The sequence below is a fragment of the Trachurus trachurus genome, assembly GCF_905171665.1.
Source record: "Trachurus trachurus genome assembly, chromosome: 15".
NCBI classification, from domain to species: Eukaryota; Metazoa; Chordata; class Actinopteri; order Carangiformes; family Carangidae; genus Trachurus; species Trachurus trachurus.
The window spans coordinates 26,357,678-26,376,140 of NC_139906.1; the positions used below are offsets into that span (position 1 = coordinate 26,357,678).

The following is an 18,463-nucleotide window of genomic DNA, read 5'->3' on the forward strand; positions in this document are numbered from 1 at the left end:
CTTCAATAGGAATACTTACTGCATTGATGCAAAGTAAAACTACTTAATATTTCATAACTTATTTTATAGAACCGTGTTGAAAATGTGTGTATCAAATTAGATACAGCAGGTATGTAAGGTCATTTTCTATGCAAATCTCCTATAAAAAATAAAATAAAAATAAAAATTTGGACTTATATATTTTTTACATTTTTTGTCAGAAGGTCCAAAGGGTCCAATTTCAAAATTTTAGAATTTTCTGACAATTATTTCATGGTTCAGGCTTTACAGGGATAAAATAGTAATGCAATAGTTTTCCTGGTAATTACTTTCATCACGTTGTAACTCAGTTACTTTTTGGGGAAAGTAAAGTAGTAACTATAACTAATACTACTGCTTAAAACCATAGATAGCTAAACTGCTAAAATAGCTGTCTGTGGTTCGATATGGACTGAGGCAATAATTTTGAAAAATAATAGCAACATATTGAATTGATTGAACTGAACTAGTTCCGTTTTGGAACCATGAACTTCAAAATATTGAATTATGAACTATGAACTGAAGTAGTTCATTTTAAAATTTGTGAACTGAACTTTGAACTAGTTCATGTAGAAAGTGAACTTTCCCAACACTGGCCTTGAGTGTATTGACTCCAATGGGAAAATTGAACGTGAACACAGATTATGGTCGATTCTTTCGCCCCACCGTTACTGAAATACATTTTGGACTAATTTTTCACAAGCTACATCTCTTCTGAACGCTTTGACACAAAAACACTTTTCAGACACAAAACACAGTTTTCAGACGGACACATCAGGAGAAAATGAACTTTGTTCAAGACCTGTCTCTGTCTCAACCATAGACATAAACACAAGTAGCTGTTACTGTCACTGTGATTTTATCTAAACCAAAGGCACTGGGGGTGTTTTCAATGTCCATGATGAAATAAAGGCTGTGAGAGTAATGTGAAGACAAAGATGTCCCACAAAAACATCCATCCACAGTTGAACTACACAGAAGAGGAAGACTTTTAACTAATTTTGAACCTACAAAGCAGTTTCTCCGGTCTGTGAGAAACAGTTGTCTACAAAGATTACACTCAAGCTTGTGTGAAAATGAACCTTCAGCCCACATGAAGTGTAACACACATGTCTCTGGCAGTGAAATACACCAGCTGACGGTGGAGAAGAGCACCTTGATGGAGCAGCACCAGGAGGAGGCACAACGAAACATGGAGAACCAGCTGCAGTCTGCGCAAGACCAGGTACAATTGTTCACATCCATATCCTATAGCACTCCCACTCATCTCAGCAGTTTTTTTGATCCAGTGTTGAAACTTTGACAGCCTTATAAGTGTTCCTGTGACACAAAGAATAACCTGGAGGAGCATGTTGGAGAGATGCAGGGCCAGGAGGAGGACAGAGCTCTTGAGGTGAGAGTATTGGGTTTTGTTTTTGGACATTTTTGACTCACAGTACAGATCAAGAATTGATCTGGCGATCACTACGTCAGGCAAACCCAACATTGGGGCGTACTCTTAACCACTCGACCACTGAGAACCTGAGTCAGATGTGTGCTTAACACGGGAGTCCATGAGTTGAATGTTGGGAGTGCACTGTGCCAGTTATTTAAATGTTATTCAAAACAATATAGCAGGAAGTAAGGCCCATTTTATCACCATACATACTGTACATGAGAGATTAAATACTCATTTATGTCGTCTTTTTTTAGTTTTTTTTTTTTACTTTAAATGATTTTACTTGCTTCCTTTTACAGGACCTGGAGAAGCATTCCTGGTCGATGATGTCCCAGCTGTCAGAGAAAGAGCAAAAAGCGAGGAACCTCAAGGTCAAGAACAAGCAGGAGATAATTGCTGACCTGGAGGGTGAGGAACTACCAGCCAGCTGCTCTTCTGGCCTTAGAATAGAGAAAAAAAGAAAAACACAATGTAGACTTCAAGATGTTGTTATTATGTCCTTGGGAAAGACACACCTTACCCACCTCGCCCCATGTGAACGCTGTAGATGTAGCACATGCAGTATGACTGTCTGTGACCTTAACTGGGTAAATTCTTTTGGCAAACCAATCAATCAACAGAGAAATTAACAATCATTAACTGGGTAAATTTACTGTTTAGAGTTGTGGTGTCTTAATGCACTGCAAAGCAGTTTATGAAATGACTTTGAGCTGTATGTGTGGTTTGTCTCTTTCTGTGACCTTTAATAACCCCTCTAAACTCATGGCTTTGCTAGTTCACTTCTTGAACTTATTTTCGTTGGCCTTGTTCTATTTACCATTTTGTTTATTACTCCCGTCTATGTCTGACTTGTGTCTCACTTCAGAGCGTTTGAAGAAGGAGGAGAAAACCCACCAGGAGCTGGAGAAAGCCAAACGCAAACTGCGTGCTGAGACGACTGACATGCGGGACCAGATCGCTGAGCTGCAGGTCCAGATAGAGGAGCTGAAGATCCAGCTGACCATGAAGGAGGAGGAACTGCAGGATGCTCTGGTCAGGTCAGTCAGACACATAAGGACAAACTAAATGTCAAAATGGAAAGTGTGTAGTCTCCAAATCAGCCAACTCAACTTTGGTACTTTTCATAACCCTTAAGACTTTGATATTGAACATTTAATTAGATTCTTAAAGGGATAGTTCACCCAAAATTCAAATTTCTCTGAGTTACAGGGGGGCTCCGTGCAGCACTGCATGTCCATATGACAGTTGCGAATGGGCCTCACTTTTCTTCGTCCAAAAAGACACACCAAAAGAACATCCAAATACCTCCATACTGCTCATCTGTAATGTCCCTCTTGTATTGAAGCCCCGACATGAGAAATTGTTCAAAAAAAAAATTAAATAAGTCTATATTTTAAGCTTGTTTGTAGTGGACGCTCCCAGTGTTGCTCTGACGGGGAGGCAGAGAGAGGGGGGAATGGCATGCAGGAAAGGGCCACTCGATGCAGGATTCAAACCGGGGCTGTCAACAAACAAACAACACTCCTTCTTACACTTACTGTGGGAGTGCTCTTTGATTTTCCCTTTCTGGAAAAAAGTTATAGGAAAATTGGCAGAATGGCTGGGAAAAACTCTACCTGAATCCCCCCAACTCTGTCTACTGGGAGATAAGTCAAGGTCACCACCAGGAATATCAAAAGCAGAATTTGGTTTAGCAGTAACAGGCTTCATTACTGCAGCTAGGATCATTCTTCGCCACTGGAAGAGTCAGACTCAACCAGAATTTACTGACTGGGTTAAGCTGATGATGGATAATGCCTCCTATGAATTGATGATCGCAAGGTTAAATGATAACAAAGGGAAATTTATTTAAATTTACCAGGTCTGGGGTCATTTTCTGAATCATATAAGAGGGGAATAGGTACCTGAATCCTATGAGGGATTGACCACTTGTATATGGGTATATTGTCATATATATATACTGTATATATATTTTTTTCGGTGACCATGGTGTTTAGTGCTGGGAGATGTGCTGCGCTGTTTATGGGCTGTGATTTGTGTTTTTTTTTTGTTTTTTTCTCTCTCTTCTTTTTCTTTTTTCTGTATATTTTTGTTTACTATGGTGATGTTTGTGTGGAAGTCCGATGTCTTTTGTATGATGTTGGCATAAAATATTGAATAAAAACTTAAATGACAAAAAAACTAACAAAGAACACTGTCTGTTTGCTCTGTGTGTTCCTCACTAGGTGTAACGAGGAAAGCATCCAGAAGAAGAGCGCCATGAAGCAGCTGCGGGAGCTGCAGGAGGCCCTCGGTAAACTTGACGAGCAGTTTAAGGCAGAAAACGAATGTCGAATTAGAGCTGAAAAACAGAAGAGGGACCTGAGTGAGGAGCTGGAGGATCTGAAGATGAAGCTGGAAGACATGCAGGACAACATCACTGCCCAGCAGAAGCTCAGGTGCTTGTTTAGAGCTACGGTAAAGCGTTTGTCTGTGACTAATAATATACCCTGCCTGCCTGCTCAGAGGACAGTTTGTTTGGATTTCATCCAAACAATACCATTGATGTTTTCATACTGTACCTTCAAGGTGTCCTGTCCATTTACAGGGTATCCGCGGGGTCTTGAAAAGTATTAAATGGTGATAAATCAATTTTGGGAAAATTAAGACCCTTAAAAAGTATTAAAAAGTCTTTCCACGACATTATAAAGTCTTAAATTTTGAAGGTATTTTTTTCTGAATTAGCTGTCCAAGAGTTTGAGTCCTAAAAACATTGTAAAAGTGTGTGAATTTATTCATTTTATTAAAAAACAAAGATGAACCGGTACATAGAAAAGTGTTTTTGTTTTTTGAGAGTGGAGCAATGTTTCTTTTTTTTCATAAACTTTGCGTTTGATTTAACTGTTAAGTTAAAAGTGTCACTGGTGTAAATGGTTACAGCTTGAAGTGGCGGTGAGGCATTGAAAAATATTGAGAAGGTCTTGAAAAAGTCTTAAAAAGGTACAGTATTAGAATGAACTTCAAGATTCCTGTATATACCCTGATTTAATCCTCTCTCTTGGGTCTAAACTTCAGGACAAAGCGAGAACAAGAGGTTGCAGAGCTGAGGAAGACCATAGATGAGGAGAGCAAAAGCCACAAGGCCCAGATCCAGGAAATCAGCCAGAGGCATGCAACAGCACTGGAGGATGTGTCTGAGCAGCTGGACCGGGCCAAAATGGTGAGTAGGTTGTGCTTGGTTGTTCCAGGTGAGTATACCAACAATTTATCAGGCAATTAAAGGGATAGTTCACTCAAAATTGAAATTTCACTCATTATCTACTCACCCTCATGTCGACTAAGGGCTGGGAGAAGTTTCAGAGTCCTCCGTGGCTTCTCTGAGTTACAGCAGGGCTCCGTGCAGCACTGCCTGTCCATATGACGGTTGCAAATGGATACCACTTTTCTTCGTAACAAAAAGACACACCAAAAAACACCCAAATACCTCCATGCTGCTCGTATGTAATGTCCGTCTTGTATTGAAGTCCCGAAATGCGAAATTGTTCAGAAAAAGTCTATATTTCAAGCTTGTTTGCAGCGGAAGCTCCTCTTCCTGGTCCGTCCAAATCTTGCGAGATTTGCGCCGGCGACAGTGCGATTACTGACGCCGGCGTAAATCGCGGAACAATTTCGCATTTCGGGCCTTCAATACAAGACTGACATTACATACAAGCAGCATGGAGGTATTTGGATGTTTTCTGGTGTGTCTTTTTGTTACGAAGACAGTTGGTATCCATTTGCAACCGTTATATGGACATGCACTGCTACGCCGAGACTCCCTGTAACTCAGAGAAGCCACGGAGGACTCTGAAACTTCTCCCAGCCCTTGGTTGACATGAGGGTGAGTAGATAATGAGTGCAATTTGAATTTTGGGTGAACTATTCTTTTAACAAACACAAGTATTTATCCCAGTCTACTTTGTTCTGTGCAGTTGAAGGCCGAACTGGAGAAGAACAATCAGCGGCTGGAGATAGACAACAGAGAAATGGCCGGTGAACTGAAGAGCCTGAAGCAGGCAAAGACAGAGTCGGAGCACAAGAGGAAGAAGCTGGAGAAGCGGCTGGAGGAGTTTATGGCCATGGCCACGGAGGTAGAGAAGGCCAACGAAGAACTGGTTGAACGTTCACACACACTCCAGGTAAATACCTCCACATGTTATATATATATTTACTATAAAAAGAATATGAAGAATGAATGATCCAGATGTTGTATTTTAAATAAATCTGACTTCCAAGAACAACAACTGTGGTTTGTTTGTTTGCTTTGCTGTGGATATTTTTTTTGTTCTGTCATTATAACCCTATTTAACTTTTGCTAGACGGAGCTGGACAATGTTTCAGATCTGCTGGAGGAGACGGAGACAAAACGTGTCCAACTGGCCCTGGAAGTTGACGACCTGAACAGCAAACTGCAAGACTCAGAGGTGAGACAGACATCAAGGCATCACCTGCCTTTCTGTCAAAACAAGTGTAAAACTAAAGGAAACACCACCTAGAATGACTGTTTTTACTGATCTCCAGTCTATGGAGGTCAATGGAGGTACACCACTGTAAAGTTACAAAGACGTCAGGTAACTGTTACTGTGATTTTATCTAAAGTCAAAACCAAGACAGGGGGGCTGTTTCTAACGTACATAATGAAATCAAAGTCATAAGAATAATGTGAGGACATAGAAGAGGTCATCTGTCAGACAGGCCACCAGGGCCATGTCGTCTGACGCTTCTGAAGTACGCTGACGACATGGCCCTGGTGGCCTGTCTGACAGATGACCATTCCCTGTTCATATACAGGCAGTATGTGGACTTCATGACCACCTGGCTCCGGGACAGCTCCATGGTCCTAAACATTTCAAAGACCAAGGAGCTGTGTTGTGGGGGCCGTCAGACACCTGATAACCCCCACCCCCTCTTTGAGCCTCTCATGCTAGAGGGGCAGGCGGTGGAGCAGGTCAATGTTTTCAGATACTTGGGCACTGACATCGATCACCACCTGTCCTTCCTCCAACATGCAGATGGAGTTTACAAAAAGGCCCAACAGCACATGTTTCTTTTGAGGAGGCTGAAAGGTTTTAATGTAAAACAGGACATTTTAACAGTAGTGTATCGGTCACTCATTGAGTCAGTCTTCACTTTCAACATTGCATCCTGGTACAATTTCCTAACTGAAAAAAGCAAGAAAAAACTTTCCAGAATCATAAAACAAGCTGTGAAAATCACCGGTACACCTCAGTTACAACTCCCAGATCTCTACAGACGCGCAGTACAGATGAAAGCACTCTTGATCACCACAGACCCCTCACATCCCCTCCATGGCTCCTTTCAGCTTTTACCTTCAGGCAGCCGGTTCAGAGTACCCCTGGCCAAAAAAAAGACCTACAAGAACTCTAGTATCCCTACTGCAGTGCGTATTTTAAACGAAAAGAAACAGGTACCTGTTTTTAGGGCAAGATCTATCTGCTGTTGCAGCTTTTATGTGAGCGCCACAGGAATTTTAGAATTTGTATGGTTTTTATGTGAGATCTTTTAATGGAATGGAATTGAATTGAAGATCATTTCTGTGTGTGTTCTGTTGTGTAGGAGTTGCAGCAACAGGAGACGCGTGAGAAGCGGAGCTTGAGTGGCCGAATCCGCCAGCTGGAGGTGGAGAAGAACACCGTGATTGAGCAGCAGAAGGAGGAGGAGGAGGCTCGACGCAACCTGCAGGACCTGTTGCACTTAGCGCAAGGCCAGGTACAATTACACACATGAACATTAGTTTTACTACCAGTTTTACTTTACTAGTCTCATCAATATGCATCCATTGGGCAATTATATACGTACATACAGTAAATAGAACTAAAGGGGTGGTGCACCTCCAGATGTATCTACATCTCTGACACTCAGTGGACATACAACATTGATTTCTTTTGTTATTGTCCATCCTGTAGCTGTATGAGACAAAGACAAAGCTGGAGAGGGACTCGGGGGTGAAGGAGAGCCTGGAGGAGGTGAAGAAGAAACTCCAGAAAGACTTTGAGCTGACCAGCCAGCGTCTGGAGGAAAAGACCATGGCCATGGACAAGATGGAGAAGAACAAGAACCGACTGCAGCAGGAGCTGGACGTCCTGGTGGTGGACCTGGACCACCAGAGACAGACTGTCTCCCACCTGGAGAAGAAGCAGAAGAAGTTTGACCAGGTGAAGTGGATGACCAAAAATGTCTCAGAAATCACACACTGAGGTCATGGAGGGCTGTCGTGTCTAAAAGGTCTTTTGTTGGTCTGTCTGCACTAGATGCTGGCTGAGAAGAAGACCGTCTCAGCTCGTTACGCTGAGGAGCGTGACCGTGCGGAGGCGGAGGCCAGAGAGAAGGACACCAAGGCTCTATCTATGGCCAGAGCTCTGGAGGAGGCCTTGAAGACTAAAGAGGAGCTGATGAGGTTTAATAAGCAGCTCCATGCTGAAATGAAGGACCTGATGAGCTCCAAGGACGATGTAGGGAAGAATGTGAGTGACCTTTGACCTACTCATACACCTTTTTTGTAATGCCATTTCCATCTGGATTCATCATCCTGCTGTTATTTCACTATAACCATGTTTCCATCCACTTGTCGACTGAATTATCTGAAGATCGCTAAAAATATTAATGCGAACAATGCCAGCTCAAGTGCGTTTCCATGTCAGACCTTTAAATCGAATAAAAAGCCATACCATGTGTAATGACATCATGTGCTATTTTGCAAACATACTGATGTATCAAATTGTTTTGCAAGTCTGCTCGCTTTTCCGCTGTTTAGTTACGCTGCTCTCAGCCATGTGCATTTGAAGCCGGCCAAATATCAATAAATGGAGCGGTGGAAAACGTTACATAACATAAACGATGTTATGGCGCGTGTGTTTGTGTAGTCTTAACCGTCATGAACAAAAGATTAGGGGTTACAGAGCGTGTTTGTGTCGCGGGGTGCAGAGACGAGAGCTGGGACACCGGGGCGGCGACCGATCAACTTCACTGATGTTGCAAGGTTGGTTTTCAGCCGTGAGACGCCAGGTGAAGACAGAGAGACTCCGTTGTCACTCGTAACGAGTCAAGTCATGTAGTTAACTATCACAATTACTCCAGAGCTTTTTAATTAAAGGGATAGTTCACCCAAAATTGAAATTTCACTCATTATCTACTCACCCTCATGTCGACTAATGCCTGCCACACACATAAAGATAATCGGGCTGATTTTGCCCCGATTTTCCCCCTTCCGACCAAAGACAAATGTTCGGCGCCGATAATCATAAGTATTAAACATGTTCAATATTTACGATTATCAGGGCCGACAACTGTGGCCGTTTCAATCAAACCTCATGTGTGTGTTGTGCGGAGAAGCGCCTGCTTGCCGAGCTCTGCTCACCGAGCTCTGCATGCTGCTCGCGGCAAGACACTTCTCCGCACAACAATGGCAACCTCACAGAGAGCCACGGTGCAGCCCTGGCATTACATGAGGTTCACACAGACATTCACGCATACACAGGAGGTTTCCTGATAGCCGATAGCAAGGACGGTAGCGCACATAGCCGGCAACAGCCAGCAATAGAGCAGCCATGTTTAGACGAACATGTGACCGCCGCTCACAGCCCGTCATGTGACAGCGCACGGGTCCCTATTGGACAGCCGCTTGACTGCTCGGCGTCCGGAGCCACAGACACACACAGATGGGATCGTTGTAAAGGCTGAAGTGTCCCGCTTTCATTAAAAAATTACGTCGCTCTCATTGTCCATTCCGGAAATAGACCCGAAAGAGTAGCTACAACGACACCCCTGGTATCGCTGCTGATGCCGCGGGTCTCTTTCTGAGTTTTCTGACCGGAAGGTCAAGATTCTGAAAAATCTTGATGCGTGTGAGGTGTTGTGTTTGGAATATCGCAGCACAACACACACAATACGATCAAAACTGTTCAATCACAGATTTTTTATCTTTATGTGTGGGGTCTCTCACAGATAAAAAATCGGTTGAGATTTAGAAAATCTTTATGTGTGTACCCCCCTTAAGGGCTGGGAGAAGTTTCAGAGTTATCCGTGGCTTCTCTGAGTTACAGGGGGTCTCGACGTAGCAGTGCATGTCCATATAACGGTTGCAACTGGATACCAACTGTCTTCGTAACAAAAAGACACACCAAAAAACGTCAAATTTGGACGAACTGGGAAGAGGAGCTTCCGCTTGAAAAATAGACTTATTAAATTTTTCTTGGGACAATTTAGCATTTCGGGGCTTCAATAAAAAAATAAATAAATAAATAAATAAGTCTATTTGGAGGTATTTGGATGTTTTTTGGTGTGTCTTTTTGTTACGAAGACAGTTGGTATCCATTTGCAACCGTTATATGGACATGCACTCCTACACTGAGACCCCCTGTAACTCAGAGAAGCCACAAAGGACTCTGAAACTTCTCCCAGCCCTTAGTCGACATGAGGGTGAGTAGATAATGAGTGAAATTTCAATTTTGGGTGAACTATCCCTTTATGGTAAAAATGTAGCATAGCCACGGAAGAAATCCTGCTTAGTTCCTCTTTAAGGTGTTTCCATTCATTTTTGTACTAAATCGCAAAGGAGGACATCGATCCGAGTCGTTGCCTGGAAACCACTGAGCCATGCGCACGCCAGCCTAGTTAATTTGGTAAATAGGGAAGTTATAGGCTATATGCTGGTTCTTATAATGCAACATGCTTGTCATCTAAACACCGCTTTGATGCAGATCTGGAATACGTAGCAGAATTGACATAAAACATGATCACAACTCATATTTACCTTGCAAAGAACTCTTTCCATCAGCATTTGTCGCATAAACTTTGTATCGATCAATAGAAAATCTGATGAGATTGACCATATTAACTTTTTATCGATATTGCTGATATTTTATCAAATTTTACTGCCTCCATAAAGCATTTTTAATTTGATATTGCTTAATGTGAATTAAAACGTGTGGATGGAAGCATGGTTACTGTCTTGTGTCTCCTGACTCTGTGCCTCAGGTCCGTGAACTGGAGAAGTCCAAGCGTATGCTGGAGCAACAGTTGGGGGAGATGAGGACTCAGCTGGAGGAGCAGGAGGACGAGCTGCAGGCCACAGAAGACGCCAAACTGCGTCTGGAGGTCAACGTGCAGGCCATGAAGGCCCAGTTTGAGCGAGATCTGCAGGCCAGAGATGAAGAGGGAAAGGAGAAGAAGAGGGCCCTGGTCAAACAGGTACACACTACCCAGTTGTTCAAAAGGTGTAATCTGGATAAAAATTATCCGGATTTTGAAATCCCCTTTTTTGCTATCTAGGATCACGTAATCTGTTTTACTTTTATCCCAGTTGTTCAAAGCAAAGTTGGATTGGATCAGTCTGATCCAAATCCAAATTTTCAAGATTACAAAATCCGGATAATGAGTGCTCTAGATGGGACTGTGCATCACAATGAAGGCTGATTGGTCTGTTAACAACAGGTAGAACAGCAGCATGAGGTCCCTCATAGTGGGTCTCATTCATGAAACGTGAGCAGCACGGATTTGCGTGTAAACCCTGAGCAGCGCAAATTTACGTGGATTTCAGCATTCATCAATCTTTTAGTAGTGCTGATTTTTTCGTAGCTACTCACAAAATCTACACCTGCTCCGGACTGTGTGTAGCGCTTGTGTAAATGTAGGAATGCAAAGAAATGCTGCTTGTCACTGTTGAAAATTACAATTTTAATCTGTATTACTCTCTCTCATGTTCAAAATACGTTGATGCCTTTGAAACACATAATTTAAACATGACAAACAATTAGAAATATTTGGAGAGAGAGACGTTTTAGGGATCGGACACGCACAAACACGTCAAGGCTCCATCTAATGATGAAAATAATCTGATATAAAACCGGAAAAAACTTTTTTGTGTTGCAACATGCTCGGTGGGCGCACACTTCACCCTGCGCAGCAGCGCAGTCGGCACCGGTTTGGATGGAGCTGTGACAGACGGCTGGTGCTTCTCTAACAATATAACCTGCCTATATAACTTTGTGTTGATACAACCGTGCTCCTCTACAGCTGAGGCTGTGAAGAGCCTCCTCCTCCCGTCGCTGCTGTAGCTCTGTAGTTGTGTTTTTTTTTTTTTTATGTTTCATATCGAACTATTCTGGCTTTACTTCTTAAACAGTTCTTTAATAAGCCAAGGACACTTAATTCACTAAATCTGTTACTTCCCTCCAGCCTTTGACCTGCAGTCACACCACTACTAACAGAAGAGAATTAAATATTTTTTCTGGACTCCACTTCACCTAAAATGACTTCGATCCGCAATCTTTCTCTTTTTTTCTCTCTCTCCCTCTTTCCTCGTTTGCGTCATGGCCGCAGGTGAGCAGGATGCACCTAACTCCTAATATGGTGATCAGGATCTCCTTATATGGCTATTCATGTATGGAGATCTATGCTAATTGCTGATCACGGGGGCGTGTTGTTAGTTTACGATGGGTTGGCATTCATGAAGTTACACACGTATTTACGATCAAATCTGAGTTTCCCGCACCGTTCATGAATCCGGAGTAGAGTTTTAGTAGAGTGAGCTTTTATGTGCAAATCTAGACACAGATTTACTCACGTTTCATGAATAAGACCCAGTGTGTTTATTTGAAAACGGAGTGTATATTGTTTTCTGTGCTCTTTTTTGTTTCTTCAATGTCTTTTCAACACCCATCTGGTTGGGCTGTTAAAATAAATTGAACAAAGCAATACAGTACATTAGTGAAATTGTGAATATTTCCCCATGTGTTTCAAATTCAAACTTCAAATTTCAAAATTCAGTTTGGGGAAAAGTTTTTCAGTTGTAGAATATTCAAAAGTTAACATTATTTACTAATCACTGTTTAAAATTAGGTTCAAAATATAAATCAATAACTGTATATATACTACTTTATGAATATTGTTTATTTGACCAGTTTGAATTTAAAGCAGAAGTAAGTGATATATTTGTGTTAATATAAGTCTTAAATAGTTATATCTTCCGACAGCAATCACTTACATAGAGTGTTTGGACTGAAACACGGGTCTGTCAGTCCCTCTGCTCTGCTCTGAGCCAAGGAGAAAACATTTCTCGTATCCTACAGTTTTTATCCAATGAGGAGAGAGAACGGCATGCAGGGCTGTGTGTGCAGCCGTGAATGTGGTGACGTAGGGACGAGGACTGTTATGGTGCGTTCAAGGCAGCCCGTAACTCGTGTTTTTCCGACCTATGAAGTTGTACCAGTTCGATCTGGTAGAGTTCACGGGTCGGAAGTTACGAGTGGCCGTTATAGTGACTTTCACAGGTAAAACAGGTCGGAAAAACACGAGTGGGTTGCCTGGAACGCTACAAAGTCGTAAGTTGTGACTTGAAGCTGTAATTTACGGTTTCAAAAGTCTGCCTGGAACGCAGCATTAGCCAAAACGACCGGATCGCTTACTTCTGCTTTAATTTAAATCACATTTTGTCCCTGAAATCCCCCCTGAATCCACCCAACTGCTGAGATCAGAATAATCCTGATTTTTTGGATCAAAGTTATCCCGATCCTACTGAAAAATTTTGAACAACACTAACTGAGGGTTTTATCCAGATCAAAACCAAGATTGGATTACGTGATCTAATTCGATCTCAGAATCCGTTTTTGGTTTTGAACAACCCATTTTCAAGATTTGATCCAATCCATTATCCCAAATCCGATTGGATTACCTTTGAACAACTGGGCCAACCCTGAACACTTTGAGAAATAAAGAAATTATACACAGTTTAGCATTTGTCCATTTTAGATTTGCTTTCAGTGCAGAAACCCTGAATTTAACGTGATCTGTTTTGTTCCCTCAGGTGCGTGAGATGGAGGTAGAGCTGGAGGATGAGAGGAAACAGGCCACTCTGTCTGTCGCTGCCAAGAAGAAGCTGGAGATGGACCTGAACGAGCTGGAGGGGCAGATCGAAGCTGCCAACAAAATCAGGGGCGAGTCAGTGAAACAGCTCCGAAAACTTCAGGTACACATCCTAAAAACACACTTGTTTCCTGCACAACACCTCAGGTCTGGGGCTTGAAAAACCTTAATGATAGTAGATTATCAAGGAGCTGTTTGAAATTGGAGTTGAGCCGGTGATCTTTCTTGTGTGTGCAGTTGTATGGCTATGGCCGGTGCGTGTGCAATAGTCTAGCATATGTAGATATTATATGCGAATGTTTATGGCCGGTATCTGTTCAATAATGGAGGTATAGTTACTATGTGTGAATGTTTATGGCCGGCGGCACGTGTGCAATAATGCAATAATCAGTCAGGGTGCAATCATGTAAGCATGCTCGTTCTGGTGGAAGGAAATCTAGCCCGAGCATGTGTAATTATGTTTTTTTCAATTAATCATGTCAATCACAACTATATAGATATATATTTTTATATTTCAACGAACCATGTCAGCCACATCTGTATAGATATATTTTTATATTTCGATGAATCATGTCAATTGCAATTGTATAGATATATATATTTCTTTTTTTTTTATATATATTTCAACGAATCATGTCAAGCACAACTGTATAGATTTATATTTTTATATTTAATGAATCATGTCAATCGCAGCTGTATAGATATATATTTTTATATTTCAATGAATCATGTTAATCGCAGCTATATAGATTATATATATATTTTTTTACAATTTAAAGAATCATGCCCAACCCTGTAACTACTGTATGTACCTATTCTGTTATCTACTGGTCCTCCGTCTTTATGGACTTTTTATGTCAATTGTTGTATTGTTTTGGGGACTACGGATGTAATTTAGCACATGTGCTAAATCCGGTGTATTTACTGTGGGTACTCTAGTACTCAATGTTCATTAAGCATTGTCCCGACTAAATAAACAAATAAAATAAAAAATAAAAATAAAATAAATCTGCTTTGTGGCTCAGTATGCCCCATATGGGACGTGCTGACCACAGCACTCCAACCCATCTTAATACCACTGCAATGACTTGGTCTACACTGTGTCTGTTCTCCTGCAGGCTCAGGTGAAGGACTATCAGAGGGAGCTGGAGGAAGCCAAAGCCTCCAGGGACGGGCTCTTCGCCCAGTCCAAGGAGAATGAGAAGAAACTCAAGGGCCTAGAAGCTGAAATCTTACAGCGACAGGAGGTGGAGATCCTGATTCTTAACGTTGTTTATCTTCTCTCAGATTTGTGAACTTGATCTGCTGATTTGATGTGAGCTGCACAGGAAATATGAAAAACGGTGGATTGCATCCCATGTGTGTTTGTGTGTGTATAGGACTATGCCACGTTGGAGAAAGCCCGTCGACAGGCTGAGCAGGAGAGGGACGAGCTGGCTGACGAGCTCTCCAGCATCTCTGCAGAGTCAGTGTCACCTTGTTTATACTGATTTAAATGCTGCGTTCAAGACAACTCGGAAGTCGGAAAAAAATGAGCTAGGAGTTGTAAAAAATGAATTGAACGGCGTCGAACTCGGAAATTACAGGTTGGAAACTCGGGTATCATATCAGAGCTCCGACTTGACGTTATGACAACATCAAAACATGGCAGCCCTCGTCTTAAAGGCCCCATGGCATGAAAAATGTGATTTTTGTTATTTTTTTGTGCTTGGGGAGGTCTCTGGGCCACGTATATACTGCCCCATGCATCAAACTGGTCATAAACGGAGAAACACACACCGCCCATTTGTAGGAACTGTCTCTTTAAGACAAGCAGATAGCACTTCCTCCTTTTTGTGATGTCACACACAAGGTAACTCCGCCCACTGTGACCAGTTGTTTTTTTTTTTTTCAATTTTTATGAATGCAACTTAGGTTACAGTTACTTGCCTAGAGCTCCAGAAAGAGGCAACAGAAAGGGGCAGTATAAACGATATTAAGCAGATCACAGGTACTCAAAACCAATGATACATCTTGTTAGGGATATCAGCAGCTAAATAAACCCAGAGAAAAGTGCACAGCATGAGGCCTTTAAACGGTTAGAATTTATACATTTTAAGTTATTTGTTGAGGTTTGAGTGCATATTTTTGTGTATTATTGCAGTAGCCTATATGAAATACATTTATATTAAGCTGTGATTGTTGTATGGTGTGAAATTGCGGTCCTCGTATGTGACGGAAATAACGTTTAACTGTTATCAAGGCTATAACATTATGCACTCACCTGCGGCGTCTCCTCTCCTCCAAAATAAACATCATTTACTGCTGCATTTATTTTTCGTATTCAGCTATGAGCCACAATATGCCAAACTTCCTTCGGGTATCCATGTTTTTTTTCTTCCGAGTTCCTGCAGCGTGAACGCAATGATGTCAGAAGTCGGAAGTTGGGAATTCCGACCTCCGAGTTGTTATGAACGCAGCATTAGAACAGTCTTCACCTTAGTTATTTCTTGAAAGTGTTTTCAGAACCTCAGTGTGAAAGGGTTGTGAGCAATATGGATATAGTTGCAATAAAAATCTGTGTGTCAGGTCGTTCCAGCTGGAGGAGAAGAGGAGGATGGAAGTTCACATCACCCAGTTGGAGGCAAAGCTGGAGGAGCAGCAGGGCAACATAGAGGCGCTCAACAACCGCTTCAAAAAGGCCACCACGCAGGTAGACTGTCTGCACTCAAGATAGAAATAATACAGCACTGTGGAAAAGAATTTCCTCCTGGGACAATAAAGTCTGTCACTGTCATCTCTCTCTCTCTCAGGTCGAGAGCCTGAACACGGAGTTGTCTGGAGAGCGCAGCGCTGCACAGAAGATTGAAAACGCTCGACAACAGCTGGAGCGAGAGAACAAGGTGTGTATCATTTTAGCAGGGCCAATGGAAGGGCCAAACAGGGCCAAACAGGAAGTCAAGTTTGTCAAAGGCTTGCTGTGGGGCTGAATGTGCTGTGTCAGAAGTGAGATAGAGCAGTGGTTCCCAACCTGGGGGGCCCAACCCCTCAAGGGGGGCGCCAAAGATCCAGGGGGGGTCGCGAAGCCCTCTTGATTTTAAATAGATAAACAAATAAGTTATAGGCGTATATCACGAGGAACAGAGCATGTGTGACGTGAACGCAGCAGCTGTTGCTAAACGGAGCTAAGGGAGAGATGGCGAATCGTCAGGTAGAGGAGACTGCGGAAAATGTCAAAAAGAAAAAGAGGGGCTACCAAGAAAGTTATATTGAGTTTGGCTTCATAGAAGCAATGGATAAAATTAGAGCTGAATGTATATTTTGCTGTGAGAAACTGGCAAATGAAAGTTTGAAGCCCTGTAAGTTGAAGCGACACCAGACAACTAAACATCCCGAGACGGTGGGTAAACCCAAAGAGTTTTTCATCGGAAAAAGAGAGCTTGTTGTCACTAGCAGGCCCAAAAACATAAAGGAGCAAACAAAAAGACCAGAGGCAGGCAACGGTTGCATCCCTTGAGTGCTCTCTCCTAATTTCCCAAGCCAAAAAGCCACACAACATCGGCGAAACACTGATTAAACCAGCGTGCATTAAAATGGCTGAGATACTGTGTGGACCGCAGGTGGCTAACAAATTTAAGACTTTTGTTAGCCACCTGCTAACAAAAGTAAAGTAACTTCTTTTACATGAAATATTTTATTATATTTCAGTAATTTAATAACAGCATGGAACAATGAGAAAAACCATGTGTAAATTTACAACATATTCTTCAGAACTTATAGGGAATATATTGACATATGTTAAAGAAAAAATTGTTTTTAAAAGTACAAGTTCTTAAGAAATATGTTGTAATCATACACAGGTTCTCGTCATTGTTCCATGCTGTTATTAAATTACTGAAAGATAATAGTATTTCATGTAAAAGAAGTTATGATGTTCCTTATTTTATTACCAAAGTTTACAATGGTAAAAAATATGGGTCCCTTAAGAAAAAGGTTGGGAACCACTGAGATAGAGGACTGTATCGTCGGCATAGAGCTGGATGACAGTTGCAATATCATAAATGCAGGATTTGAAAGCTAAGATAGCAGAGCTGGAAGGAACCATAGAGGCAAAGATGAAGGCAGCCATCGCTGCTCAGGATGCCAAGATCCTGCAGCTGGAGGAGCAGCTGGAGCAGGAAGTCAGGTAAGTTTCCACTAACTGAATAGATTCTCTGTACTAATATTTAAGGATCAATATGTGACTCTGACTTCTCATTTGAGACATCATTGTTTGTAAATGATGAATTTTGTTTTATGTCTTATTTAAATCTCAAGGGAACGAGCAGCAGCCAACAAAACATTTCTTCGCACAGAGAAGAAACTGAAGGAGGTGACGATGCGGGTGGAGGATGAGCGTTGTCATGCCGACCAATACAGGGAGCAGGTACTGGGTCACGACCAGCAAAGTGTCATGTATAGAAAGATTTGCTTATTGGTGCTTCCACTGGAAAGTTCTTCTGCCAACTCCCATGTGTCCATCTTCTGCTCAGATGGAGAAGATCAACTCCCGTATGGGGCAGCTGCAGCGTCAGTTGAAGGAGGCGGAGGAGGAAGCCGCCAGGGCCAACGCCTCCCGCAGGAAGCTTCAGAGGGAGCTGGACAACGCCACTGAGGGACTGAGGCCAGCGAAGGTCCCACCCGGGACGCCAGCTCACTGAAGAACTGCATGCGGGGAAGACTCTGTCCTCAGATTCCCTGCTGAAATCACAGAAAAAGGGGCAGTTGGCAATCCTGCAGACGAAGAGAAGTTTTGCACTATATATCCACATGTTAAATGTTCAGTTATCTGTTAATATTCACCATAAAGTAATTTTTCTAAGTATTCTAAATCTTTATTTCTCTTTCTTTAAAGCAATTTCAGACGTTGGCTGGCACACCCTGCATTTTTCACTTAATGTGTTGTTTTTTTTTTGTTGTTTATTAAATTGAGAGATTTAAACAAAGACTGTAGTTCCAGGAGAAAAGGAGCGATCTAAGATATTGATTTTGCAAATTTTGTAAAATTTTGTTTGTTTGTGAATTTGCATTTGATGATGAAGTTCGTCAGGTGTTCAAGAACGCAATCTTTTGGATTAACATAGAAAA

The 18,463-nt window shown here is 42.0% G+C and overlaps 1 protein-coding gene across 1 annotated transcript; it reads left to right on the forward strand.

The window, feature by feature from the left end:
* Positions 1–1,111: 1,111 nt before the first annotated feature.
* LOC310998021 (uncharacterized protein) lies at positions 1,112–18,080 on the forward strand (the record flags this gene model as incomplete). The annotated part of the gene is given in 23 exon segments (XM_083987905.1): positions 1,112–1,243; positions 1,352–1,411; positions 1,756–1,864; positions 2,322–2,493; positions 3,682–3,894; positions 4,511–4,655; positions 5,407–5,613; positions 5,794–5,898; positions 6,204–6,422; positions 6,798–6,902; positions 7,052–7,204; positions 7,402–7,650; positions 7,747–7,959; positions 10,472–10,684; positions 13,299–13,460; positions 14,476–14,604; positions 14,737–14,822; positions 15,926–16,049; positions 16,150–16,239; positions 17,404–17,522; positions 17,654–17,762; positions 17,869–17,985; positions 17,991–18,080. Coding segments are annotated over 23 exon segments (3,321 nt in total).
* Between the last annotated feature and the right edge of the window lie 383 nt (positions 18,081–18,463).